We start from the raw sequence: 13,718 nt of genomic DNA on the forward strand, positions 1-13,718 counted from the left end.
TATGAACAAATTCTACCTTTCAAATGGTTCCTCTTCCAGGAATTTTTCCCAGAACCCAGAAGCCATTCCTTCCCACCTGTGAACAGCTACAGGCCTTGAACTGAGGCTTAAGGCACTTTTCTTTTCCCCTGGAGTCAGTTACTGGCATGCACGCGTATCTTTTCATACAGAGACTTTAACGGCATTGTCCATTGATTCTGAAAATCCCCCAAAGCAGATTACAGTAGTGCTGATGACAAGGCCTTCCTTCAGAAAACATTTGTTTGACACAATCTATTCCTTTTCTGATTTTATTTTCTCAGTTAATGGTACCCTCCCAGGGGCCCAAAAAAGAAGTTTCAGAACATTCTCTGGCTCCTTCATGTCCATTTTATGTTTGCATCAATTAGTTGCCAGGTTTCATAGATTCTATATCTTCCATTTTCTGGGACTTATGTCAGACCCACAGAGATAGTAGCTTAAAGGGCAGGAAAATACAAAGCGCACTCAGAGAATTATCTTCTTTGAGTCTCAGTTTTCTTATCTTTAGGTACTTTACATACTCACTGGGTTGCTTGAGGATCAGATAAAAATGTATATATGAAAGTACTTGGAAGTTTAAAGCACTACGAAATACCAGATTTGGCCATAAATCATGCATTTTTAGAGTTACCTTGGAAATGGCTTTCAATATTTGGGCTCTATTTTTCTGATTGATCTATACAATGAATGGTTCTTCAGTAGGTAAACCTTAGAATATAGTTTTAGCTCTGTTATTTGAAAGATCTATCACTATTCAAAACGAAACTTTTCTTATATTGTAATTTATGAACATGAGTTGGGTATAAAACACTTCATGTTGTTTAGTAACAAGAGAGCTCCTGGAAGTAGCTGTTCCCTGAAGAAGCACCATTTATTTTGGTTTCTGGATAGCCCTCTGCATTGGACCAGTGAAGTGTTTTCCTTGAAATTATAGGCTGATTTCATTCATTTTCAAGAAAATGTCTGCCCAATATTTAAGTCAGAATAACCAGTTGTTCTTTCAAATGAAAGTGGTGGTCTATCAAAAAGTGGCTAGTTTAGCTGCCAACTCAGCCTGCAGAAGAGTTGGATGCATACTTCCCGAATTTATCACAGAGAACATTAGAAAACACGTACTCAGGGGTCAAGTATTTTTTTTAAATATATTTTATTGATTTTATACGGAGAGGAAGGGAGAGAGAGAGAGAGTTAGAAACATCGATGAGAGAGAGCCTCTTGCACACCCCCCACTGGGGATATGCCCGCAACCAAGGCACATGCCCTTGACCGGAATCGAACCCGGGACCCTTCAGTCCCCAAGCCGACGCTCTATCCATTGAGCCAAACTGGTCCCGGCAGGGGGTCAAGTATTAATACATTTACTGCTTCATTAAGGGGTTTCTAGGGTCTAGTAATAATTAATGTCGTTTTTTAACATTCGTTTAAAATCTTGCTTGGCGTTGACTTGTATTGACATAACCTTCAAACACGTGGTATCTACAGAACGTGTGAAGTGCAATTAACAAGTTTTGCTTGAAAAAGTTTGTGTTTGGTTTGGTTTTTGTTGCAAAACTAGGGCTAAGAAGATGGCGGATGAAGAGCATATTCGGCACTGCATGCTTTACGAGTTCCAATTAGGAAGAAAAGCAAGTGAGGCTGCAAAAAACATCTGTAGTGCTCTTGGTCAAGATGCAGTTAGCGCCAGAAAATGCCAGCGTTGGTTTGAGAAATTTCGCGAGGGAAATTTTTCGTTAGATGACAAGAGTGGTCGAGGCCGTGTGTCCAATTTTGATCAAGAAGCTCTTCAAGCTCTTTTGGTGCAAAATCCTCAAATTACCCAGCAAGAGCTTGCGACAACTTTAAATTGTTCACAAAAAACAATTTCCAATCAATTGCGTGCACTTGGCAAAGTCCAAAAGTTTGGAAAATGGGTTCCTCATGAGTTGACCAACAACAACCGTAATCAAAGAGTCACAATTTGCAGTTCGCTCCTCTCTTGTCAAAACCGTTGCCGTTTTTAGAGCAAATTGTTACCGGAGATGAAGAATGGGTGCTGTATGTTAATTTGAAAAGGCGGCCTCAATGGTTGGACAAAAATGAGGCTCCGCAGCCCACGCCAAAACCTGACTTGCATGCGAAAAAAGTGATGTTGTGTGTTTGGTGGAATTTTAAAGGAATTCTTCATTATGAACTTTTACCATCTAACCAAACCATTACAAGTGCAGTGTATAGTGCCCAATTGGAAAGGTTAGCCCAAGCTTTAAGAGAAAAAGAACCCGCGCTGATTAATCGGAAGGGCGTAATTCTTCACCACGATAACGCACGACCTCATACTGCAAGAATCACTGCTGAAAAACTACGCCAGTTGGAATGGGAAGTTCTCCCTCAACCTGCATATTCTCCTGATATTGCCCCTTCCGATTACCATTTGTTTCGTTCTTTGCAAAACTTTCTTCTTGGAAAAAAATTTAATAATGAAGAATGCCTCAAAAATGCATTGACCGAATTTTTTGCATCAAAATCACAAGAATTTTACAACAGAGGGATTAAAATGCTTCCTGAGCGTTGGGCACAAGTAGTAGAAAACAACGGCAACTATATTGTTGATTAAATTTTGTTGTATTGTTTAAATAAATTCGATTTAAAAAAGGTATTAGAAAACGACATTAATTATTACTAGACCTAATAAAATAAAACTGACTTAAAAAAGACTGAAAATGCTGATAATGAAGACTACAATGACCACTAGCTTTTTTTACCCCTAATATATTTTATTGATTTTTAACAGAGAGGAAGAGAAAGGGATAGAGAGTTAGAAACATCGATGAGAGAGAATCATCGATCAGCTGCCTCCTGCACACCCCCTACTGGGGATGTGTCCGCAACCAAGGTACATGCCCTTGACCGAAATCGAACCTGGGACCTTTCAGTCCACAGGCTGATGTTCTATCCACTGAGCCAAACCGGTTTCAGCTGACCGCTAGCTTTGATTCGGGCCGAGGAGCCAGATGGATTCATATGTGGACATGTAAGAGATATAATATCTTACATGTCACATCTGTCTACTGATCTGTACGGGTCTTTCAATGTTCTTTAATAGTATCTAATTTTTCCACAAAAGAAAATGTAATACATTTCTTCCATTAGATTATTACAATTTAGAGATTTTTGTGTTGCTATCATGAGACAATAATGATAGACCGGCAAACTTCACATCTATTTTTCTTGCCATATTGATAACTAGGTCATTTTATATACTGTAGAATTATAAAATAACTAGAGGCCCAATGCACAAAATTTGTGATTGGAGGGGGGTCCCTCAGCCCAGCCTGCACCCTCTCGTCATCTGGGACCCCTCGGGGGATGTCCAATTGCTGGTTTAGGCTTGCAGGATCAGACCTAAACCAGCAGTCTGACATAAACCTTGCAACCTAGAACCACTGGTTCCTAACTGCTTGCCTGCCTACCTGCCTAACCACTAGCCTGCCTGCCTCATCGCCCCTAAGTGCTTGCCTGCCTCATCGCCCCTAACCACTAGCCTGCCTGCCTCATTGCCCCCAACTGCTCATCTGCCTGCCCTAACTGCCTCTGCCTTGGCCCCTGCTGCTGCAGTTTCCTCTGGAAGGACGTCCATAATGATGTCCAGAAGGTCATTCAGCTGTCTGGTCTAATTAGCATATTATGCTTTTATTATAGACAGTGGAGATCAAGTCTTTTCCCTGACTTTATGAGAGTTATGTTGAAATTTCACAATTAAACATGACATTTACTGTAGGCTTTTAGAAGATACACTTAAAGGTTAAGTTTGCTAAATGTTTTGCTTGTTTGCTTTTCATAAAGTTGAATTAAAGCCAGTTTGGTTTCTCTGTATTGAAATAAACATTTTCCTCAATTTTGTTAATGAATATACTATGTTTGTATTGGCTTAAACAAATATAGAAAAATGAAAAAACAAAACAAATATGGTTATCTAAAGAGGGGAGAAAAGGGAGTGAAGAGGCACAAGAGATGAAAGACACTTCTCAGTGTTGATCTTCTTTGATTGTTCAACTGTATCTATTCAAACATTTCACTGAGAAGCATGATGGTAATGTGATAAATTCCTCTGCAGCATTTTCTCACTATGAATCATCTCTGCATTCCTGGGACTAACAAAACTGCCTGTACCTTATGTGTATGTGAATGACTTCATGGTGGTGGGTGGTGAGAATCATAGAGATCTATGACTATGAATTTCTTTAATAGTCACTGATCTATTTAGGTTTTTGACTTCTCAGAGATAATTTTGGTGGTCTTTCTTTCTCCAAAAAGTTTTACATTTAATCTAAGTTTAATAACTTAATGTGATAAAGCTGGGTATTGTATTATTCTCTATTTATTTTTAAAAAATCTGTTATATACTAGAGGCCCAGTGCACGAATTCATGCACTAGCGGGGTCGCTAGGCCTGGCCTGCAGGATCAGGCCGAAACAGGCTCTCCAACATCCCCAAGGGTCCTGGATTGCAAGAGGGTGCAGGCCAGGCTGAGAGACCCCACCGGTGCACAATCGAGGCTGGGGAGGGACATGGGAAGTTGGCCAGCCGGGAGTGACCATGGGAGGAGTCCAGGGAATGTCTGGCCCATCTCACTCAGTCCCGATTGGCTGGACCCCAGCAGCAAGCTAACCTACTGGTCACGGCATCTACCCTCAGCTGGTCAGTGCACATTATAGTGAGCAGTTGAGGGGCCTTAGCATGTCATTAGCATATTACGGATGACCGGACACACCCTCTGTGTGTGGGGCGACCAGTAGGGTGATCAGGGCCCCACTCACTTGCACCTGCCTTAGCTTGGTGCTGCCTGAATCCGCCACCACTCACTCCAGGTTCCCCATTCCCCATTAGGTGATTCCCCTGTGGGCTGGGAGCAGCTCCTGCATTGAGCATCTGCCCTCTGGTGGTCAGTGTGCATCATAGTGATTGGTCGTTCTGCTGTCTGGTCAATTTGCATATTATGCATATATATTTTTTATGCATATAAGATAATTTGTGGTTGCTCAGCTTTAAGTATTTTGTAATTTACATTGTGATATCCTCAATAGCCCACAGGTTATTTAGCAGAAGAATTACAAACTTTGTTAGGAAGATGTTAACCTATGGGTTATTCAGAGGTGTGTTATTTCAGTATCCTAGCATTTGATTTGTTTTTTAAGTACCTGTTTATTGTGACTGCTAACGGTTTTTTAATGGTGTGCGAACATGCTCAAGCTGCTATGGAATTTCTGAGACTTTATGATTTAATATGTGGTGAGTGTTTAAAAGCTCAATCAAAAATATAAATTCAAAAGAATATATTCTCTATTGGCTGGATAGGAGAGTCTTTACAATAACACATACATATACATATTTATCAACTTTGTTCTTGGGGTGTTAAAATCTAAAATCTTAGGGATTTCTTGCTTGCTTGTTCTGAGTATCTCTGAAAGGGATTTGTTAAAATCATTCAATATTTCTGTGGATTTCTTGAGTTTCCCTTGTAATTCTGGGATCTTTTGCTTTATGTATCTTAAGGCTGTATCATTAGGTACTTTGTATGTTGTTCCTAATTGTTGTATCAATTTTGGTTCCTTTTATCTCCAGTAGTATCCCTTTCATATGTATTTTCACCTTAGTAACATTTTGTCTAATGAAAGTATAGATTACATAGGATTATTCTGGTTAATATTTGTTTTATATATACATATATATATTTTCTATCTCTTTATTTCAATTTTTCTACATTAATTTCTTTTAAAGTAGTCTATTCTAGGCAGCATGCAATTAAGATTGAAAAAATCTGTTCTGATAAGTATGTATTTGTTCATATTTGTGGTAACTCTCAATAAAAGTTGGATTATTTCTGCTGTTTCACTGTATTTTCTAGTTACTAAGTTGCTTGTTTCCCTCTTCCCTGCTTCCTGCTGGAGAGAGAATGTTCCCTCCATTTCCCTTTTCATGCCCCCACTGCATAATTTGATGTCAAAAACGCACAAAAAAGTACAAGGAAGGAAAATTACAGGCCACTTTGTGAAAACAGATTCAACACTGCTCAATAAAATATTAGTTAACTGAATCCACCGATATGTTTTAAAAATCTGACTAATATAATGTGCCATGCTATTAAAAGAAAAATACCAGATTAATGTGTTCAGTAGATGGCCAAAATGCAGTCAGTAAAATTCAACCATCAGTCATGATGGTAACAAAACAAAACAACAAACAGAAACCCAAACTAGCAAACCAGGACTAGAAGGAAACATCTTTATTTTGATAAAGGATCTCTACAGAGACTATGCTTCACGGTGACACGTTTAGAGCTATCTAAGATCAGGAATAAGACAAGTAGGCTTTTATCATTGTGTTTACTCAATACTAAAGGCTCCAGCCAGTGTAAAGTTACCACATTTGAAGAATTAGAAAGTTAGGAAGGAAACTATCATTATTTCAAGATGATATTATTGTACTAGTATACGCAGAAATCCTAAACTAATCTAGAGATAAACTATCAAGACTAAGACGAGTTAATAAGGTTTCTGAGTTCAATATTAATGTAAAAAACCCAAATGCACTTTCTACAAACCAGCAACAATCATTTAGAAAATAAATTCTTAGAGAACACCATTTAAACAACAAAAATAAAAATATGCCCTAGATCAGAGTTTTTCAACCGCTGTTCCGCGGCACACTAGTGTGCCGCGAGATGTTGCCTGGTGTGCCGTAGGTGCAGACAAGACAAGAATTTTATAATTTTTCACTATTTTGTTTACTTAATATTTCATAATAAAGTAATTATAAAATACTTTCTTTGTGTTTATTTGATTCCTATTCAAGAGAATTACTTTATATATAGTCAATATAGGCACAGAGTTAAATTTTTTAACATTTTCTAATGGTGGTGTGCCTCCATTTTTTTCATGAAACAAGTGTGCCTTTGCCCAAAAAAGGTTGAAAAACACTGCCCTAGATGACTTGGCTCAGGACAGAGCGTCAGCCTGTGGACTGAAGAGTCACAGGTTCAATTCTGGCCAAGAGCACATGCCTAGGTTGTGGGCTCGATCCACAGTGGAGGGCATGCAGGAGGCAGCGGATCAGTGATTCTCTCTCATCATTGATGCTTCTATCTCTCTTTCGTTCTCCCTTCCTCTCTGAAGTCAATAAATATATATATATATATATATATATATATATATATATATATATATATATATAAAATTACAAAAACATGTAAACCTGGGAATAAATTTAATAAAATGGGTTCACCTTTATGGAGAAAATTATAAATCTTTCAACAAGACAGACTTGAGCAGACAGGAAGATACACCAGGTTACTGGATTGGAAATTTGAGCCATGATAATGTCAAGTCTTCCACAATTGATCTGATTTAACACAATTCCACTCTACATCCTAATAAAAGTATTTTACCACAAAACATGATAAGCTAATTCTATAATTTACATGGAGGAACAAAGCACCAAGAGCAAGAAGTGATTTTCACAGAAGCGGAAACCAAATGGCCCATAGAGATGTGAAGAAATGCTCAATCTGACTAGTACTCAAAAAATGCAAATTCAAACCACAATGACATATTCCAACATCCCCATCAGATGGGGAAAAATAACAATGGCAAATTGTCCAAAATTTTATGGAAAAACCAGGACACTCAAATACTGCTGATTAAAATAAAGCTGGCACCATCTGGGGATTAGTTTGGCATAACCTGGTAACGTTGAACATGTGCCTATTCTATGACCCACCCATTTCATTGTTGGGTACAAATTCTAGAGCGGTAGTTCTCAAGATTTTTTGGTCTCAGGCCCCCTTTTACACTCTAAAAAATAACTGAGGACCCCAAAGAGTCTTTCTGTTTGTGTGGGTTATATTTATTGGTAGTTACTATAGTAGGCATTAAAGTTGAGAAAAATATTATACACGAGAACACATAATCACTCATTCTATCAGGTGCCAGAGCAATGACATCATCACGTGCCGTGTAACCTCTACAAAACACCACCGTCTGCTGGTGAGAGAATGACAGTGAAAAAGGAAAATGATGCTTTAGTGTTAGGAAAATAATATTGACCTCTCAGGGAACTACAATTGCTGGACCAGCTTTCAGAACCTCCGCCTTGGAGAAAGTCCAAGCACCACATAAGCATGAGAACGTTCACAGCAGCATTGTACCTAACAGCAAAACCTAAACACAACCCCAAATCCATCAACTGGTATATTCATCCCATGAACCACTACGCAGATATAAAAAGGAATAAATGACAGTATGGTTCTATTAGCCGAGATGAATGACTTCTTGAGCCACAGCAGCAAGCCATGAAAAAATATATTCAGCTTTTATTTAAAGTTCAAGAAGAGTTAAACTCAATAAAGTACTGGTGAAGAATACGCTATAGGTGGTAAAGCTAATGAAAAGCAAGAGAAGGAGTGAAACAGAATGCAGGACAAACAGCTGGCTGGAGGGCACAGAGAGGGATAAAGGACAAAAGTAGGACGATCAGGGATGGGATTCACAGCACGTGTTATTGCTGAGTGCTGAGTACATGGGTGCTTATTTTATTCATGCTTGATACATTTTGCCTATATGAGACATTCGAAATGTAAAAAATAATAGACCGAGACAAAACAAAAGTTAAAAGACTAGAAAAATTTACTGGATGAGAGAAAATTATTTAACTTAACAGCAATGGAAGCAGCTACAAAGGAATGGTTGATTTTGAATACATTTAAAAAAAAGAAAAAAGTAAAAGTGACTTAAACAAGAAAACTCCAAACCAATTATAAAGCCATAGTAATAAAAGTTAAGTTATAAATGGATGTAGACATATGAGAAGTTTAATCTCACTAGTAATCAAATGCAAACTAAAACAGAACCGTAAGTTAAGAAATGATGACACTACATATGGGTAAGACTATGGTGAAACTAACTTTTTTACGGGCTATTGGGAATGAATCTTGGTGAAACTTCTATTGAGTAAAGTTTAGCATACATGAAATGAAGTATCTTAAAAATACACTATTACAATTAGAATTCTACTTTTAGACACAAGTCTTAAGGAAATAATCTGAACTGCTGTACAAAAAAAAAAAAATTATATTAAGAAGAAATGTCCAAAAAGGGAATACTAAGTCAAAGAATAAGAAAATTATCTTTAATTTATAGAAATAAATATTGACAATAATATAAAATGTTGCTAACTATAAATGTTGCTAAGTCTGTATCTGGGGAAAGACAATCATGTCAGTAAGAAATGCAACACAAAACGACACACAGAATGTTTCTTTTATGTCTAGAAAAACAGACAGGAAAGAATGCTCCCACTGTTAGAGCTATCTCCGCATGATGAGCTTACGGGGGATTCCGCAGTTGTTTTTGGCATCCAAATTCCTTTGAATGAGTTCTTACACTTGTAAAGGCAGAAAACAAACCTAAAATCACAAAGCCCACAAAGCCCTCCATAGCTCTCCAAACTCCCCAAGCACAAAGACATCACTTAGGGGTCCAAGGTTCTCTGTAATATTGTTCTTGGCTTACCCTCCCCAGGTCCCTCCAAATGGACTCCCTCTGGCTTCTAGAACATGCCCTCCTACCTTCTCACTCCAGCAACTGAGCTCACACTATCTGCCTGGATCGCTTTCTCCACCTGGCCCAGCGCCACCATCTTTCAAAGTCCACGAGAAACACTCTTTTCTGTGACATTTTTCCTAACTTTGCTAGCTTAGCCACCCCAACCAGAGGCGATTTTTCCTCGTTTGACTCCTACAGGGATGACTACAAATGTAGCACTACGAAATGTAGCACTCTTTCTACAATTCCTCTTCACTTTAATGTTAGTTCTGTTTTCATGCTCCTCCTGGATTCTAGGAGTTCGAGAAGGAGCACTATTCTCCTCCAGCTCTTTCTCTGATAGGACACACTGGTTCGCAGCATTAAACGCCTACCGAGCATTTGAGGAACTGAATCAATTATTGGCACAATGGATTAGTCTTTTGCTTTGGCCACAAGAAGGAAGAGAGAACAGGAAATGTTACTCAATTGAAACTCAGCATGGAATTTATCAGAGACAATGATAAAAAATGGGATATTAATGGATAAAAACATAATGGACTTGTGCTTCATTCTTTTGCCAGCTACAAATCTATCCACAATTGGTAACTTCATTCCTATGGAAACAAAAATGCACTTTGAATTCCCAAAAATCCACCTCCAAAGAGTTTCTTGAGGACAGCCAGTGCTTAAGATGATACACTTGCAGATAACACTTTCTTTTAGAAAAAACATTGTGTTGCTTCAACCTGCCTTAAGCTTCTTCTGAAAAGACAACAGAAAGGGCGAAATCAAACAGGAAAAAGGAAAGTGGATGTTCTAAACACCTGAAATTTTTAGGGCAGAAAGTCTTCAAAGGTTATTTTCCATGAAAATCTTCACATTAATTGAATTAATATCTACAAAGTCTGTGCAGATAACCCACCCATGAGTACACACAAACCTCAGTGTGTATATTTAAGGGCAAACACGGGCTTTACTTAAAAATAAATAACTCTGTCTTCATCAGACCTATTGTGAGGGCTGCTCTTTGCCAGATTTTGGTGGGGGAGGAAGCTGGTTAGGGCAGCTCTTAATATTGACTTGGACTAACCACCCATGTATGCATTTAAGCATTGCTCCATATCCATTCATTCAATGAATTGTATTGAGAACTGTGCTGGGTAGGCTAAGGTTGGTATGGCCTTGACCTCAATGCCCACAGGTTGCCCCAGACCTAAATACATTCTACTGGAGGACTGAACAATAAACAAGTAAACAGATGAACGAGGTAATTATAGGTTATGGGCAGACCTGCAAAGGAGACAAATAAACAAGACAGGGAGGCTATTTAATAACCACTACAGGCCTCTCAGATGCAATGTATCTGAGATAGAAAAGAAAAAGAACAAAAAGACCTAGCCACGCACACTACTTGGGCAAAAGCCTTCCAGGCACAGAGAAGTGGAACGGTTTCCAGGTAGAAACAGACTCAGTTTGTTTGAAGAGCATAAAAGAAGCAGTGTGGCTGGTCATGTTTTCAAACTGGGGGGGCGGGGGGATGTTTGTAAGTTGTGATAACAATTTTGTGGGTCATTGCATCGGGGAGTTACAGGTTTTCAGAATAAGTATTCTTTCACAAATGTCTGCTTCAGTGGTGTGTGTGCATGTGTCCTGGATTGCAACGCATAGACTACATTTCCTACTGCGGGCAGTGGAGAAATCTGCGCTAAGCAAGAAGAGTGGGAAGAGGGGAGGTTGGAGGGGTGGATAAGAACGAGGGCATGCGTGGCCTTTGTCCTGAGGCACCATATAGAATTGGGATTTTAATTCTGAACAAAGTAGGAAGGTAGTGAAGGGTTTCAAGCTGGGGAGTGACATGATCTAATTCGACAGGATGGTGTGGCCAAAAGGTTACTACAGTGAAGTTCAAAGATCTGAGCACCTGCCCTGGCCTCGCCACTAATACTACAGATTTTGAGCAAATCACTTCATCTCTCTAACTGTACTTTCTTCATTTTACAAACAGAAGGTTGGATGGAGCAAGACGACCTTTGAGATCTTGTCCATTGCCACATTCCTATGAGCACATTGGGGGCACGTAAATGACTACTGGGGAGACACTAGGTCACGTTTTTTTGTTTTACATTTTTTAAATTAAATTATTATCTGTGTACATATTTTAACATTGCCCCGCCCTCCCATATATACCCTACTAGGTCAAGTTTATGTTATTTCTCAAAATATTGTGAACGACATAGCCATAGAAGTCTCATTTCTATAGAAAGACATTTTAGAATGATTTCTTTATTGGAACCAGCTCTGTGATTCGAAATGAGATCTCTGGACTCAAGGTGAATCACGTGCTTTTGCAACTCTCTGGTGCAAAGTTTAAGATGGGAAGGGATTAAAATATTTACTGGCCAGGTTTTTTTTTTTGGAGGGGGGGAACAGATTCCTTTTTTGTTCTAGGTCATCAACTGACATAATCTAGGGCAGTCTAAAGTTGCAGGGAACCTCTTCTTAGCACTAAAGTCAAGATGTGGAAGCATCCTTTCACAGTAACCAAAATGAATATGGAGGCAAAATATTCATTGATAGACTGCTATATGCTAACCCCATGCTAGACATTTTGACATATGCTTTTTAAAAATTAAAAATAATTTTTTTATTCTCTAAAGTTTTACATATGTCTTCTTTTTCCCCAGTTGACCTCCCCCACCCAGCCATTCCCACCCCGGGCAAGCCCTCACCGCCCCAGTGCCTGTGTCCATTGGTTATGCTAATATGTGATGTATGCTTTTTATTTAATACTCCGACCTAACCCAATTATTTCCATTTTACAGCAATGGCCACAGAAAGGACAATTGCCTACTTACTAAGTGGGCTCAGAAAAGACAAGTAAACTATCAAGTGGCAGGATTAGTATTAGAATATCATATGTTTACGACAAATTTTCCTGCATGTTTTTAAAATTACAAGGATTAAATCATCGGTTTTAACTGGGCAACTCAAGTCTCTGTGACATATGGGCACAGGATGTTCAAGCAATAAATCAATCCTGGACTCGCAGGTACTTTGCTAGCTTACAGTGTGAGAGGGAAAGACAGAACCTGTGTCAGCACCGGAGAGCCTGCGCAGTTAGTTAGCATGCCGGGTTAGTTGCATGACCTGGAATTAAGCAAACTATCCAAGGAATGTGGATCCCCACCTAAGTGCACGTGAATAGGATTATGGCAGCTTCCAGGGTCATTTTTCACAATGGGAGCTGGTCAAGTATCAGCAGAGGAACCAGGGACAGGACGTGGAAAGTGTCCTGCAAGTTCCATAAACTTGCGATGCTCGATGCACTGATTTCCAACTTGCATGAATCCTTTCGCAAGCTATGGACGCCTCCGCCGCCCAACTGGAGCGGCGTGCATGCCATGCTATGGAGAGGAAACCCTTGGCAACTTGCAGGGCACGTGAGGGTCCCAATGGTCCCCAACACTTCCCACGGAGACACCCCGCAGCAGAGCCGGGGATGCTCGCTGCACACCTGCCGCAGCACCGAGAACGCGGTACCCACCTGTCACATACTCGGCTTCGAACCTTCGGCGGGTGTCGGCGATGAGCTTGGCTTTATTCTGGGCGTGACCCTGGAAGGGAGACAGAGACACTAAGCACCATCCCGCTTCCCCGGGGCTCAGCCTACCTGCACCTGGGAGCGCCCCCCCACCCCCTCTGCCTTCACCCCAAGATCGGAGGGTTCCGGGTGCCGGGGGGGGGGGGCTGAGAGCGCTGAGCTTCTCACCTCGGCCATGGTCGCGGGCGCAGAGGCGATGGCAGGCTCCGTCCTCACTTCCCCGGCCGCCTTCCCTGTCCCTCCTCGCCCGCGGGCCGGCCTGGAGGTAGAGAGGGAAGGGCGGGAGGCGGAGGCGGTCGCGTGACACCGGAAGGCGGGCGGAGGTGTAACCGCACCGCCCAATCCGATGCCGCCGACCAAGTCCGGAGGCGGGACCATGTCCTCAAGCTTGCCTGCCATTCGCTGCTTTGACTAGCCCCGCCCCCTGCGTCCCCGCACTGCGGACCCACCCAAGCCAGCCACGGACAGAAGGCGCTCCTCCCCCTTGTCCCCGCGAGCTCCGCCCCGGCAAGCTCCGCCCACTATTCCGCTTTCACAAT

General features: G+C 40.6%; 1 protein-coding gene across 2 annotated transcripts in view; it reads right to left on the reverse strand.

The window, feature by feature from the left end:
* MOSPD2 (motile sperm domain containing 2) overlaps window positions 1–13,463 on the reverse strand; it is a 43,178-nt gene extending 29,715 nt beyond the window's left edge. For both annotated transcript variants that reach the window (XM_084869860.1, XM_084869859.1), the window contains exons 1-2: window positions 13,348–13,463; window positions 13,123–13,192 (exon numbers count right to left, since the gene is read on the reverse strand). In XM_084869860.1, coding sequence (XP_084725986.1) covers window positions 13,123–13,192; window positions 13,348–13,356 — 79 coding nt within the window. In that variant the 5' untranslated portion in view covers window positions 13,357–13,463. The remainder of the gene's footprint in view (window positions 1–13,122; window positions 13,193–13,347) is intronic.
* Between the last annotated feature and the right edge of the window lie 255 nt (window positions 13,464–13,718).

Source organism: Pipistrellus hanaki (genome assembly GCF_964339955.1).
Source record: "Pipistrellus hanaki genome assembly, chromosome: X".
In the NCBI taxonomy this organism is placed as follows: Eukaryota; Metazoa; Chordata; class Mammalia; order Chiroptera; family Vespertilionidae; genus Pipistrellus; species Pipistrellus hanaki.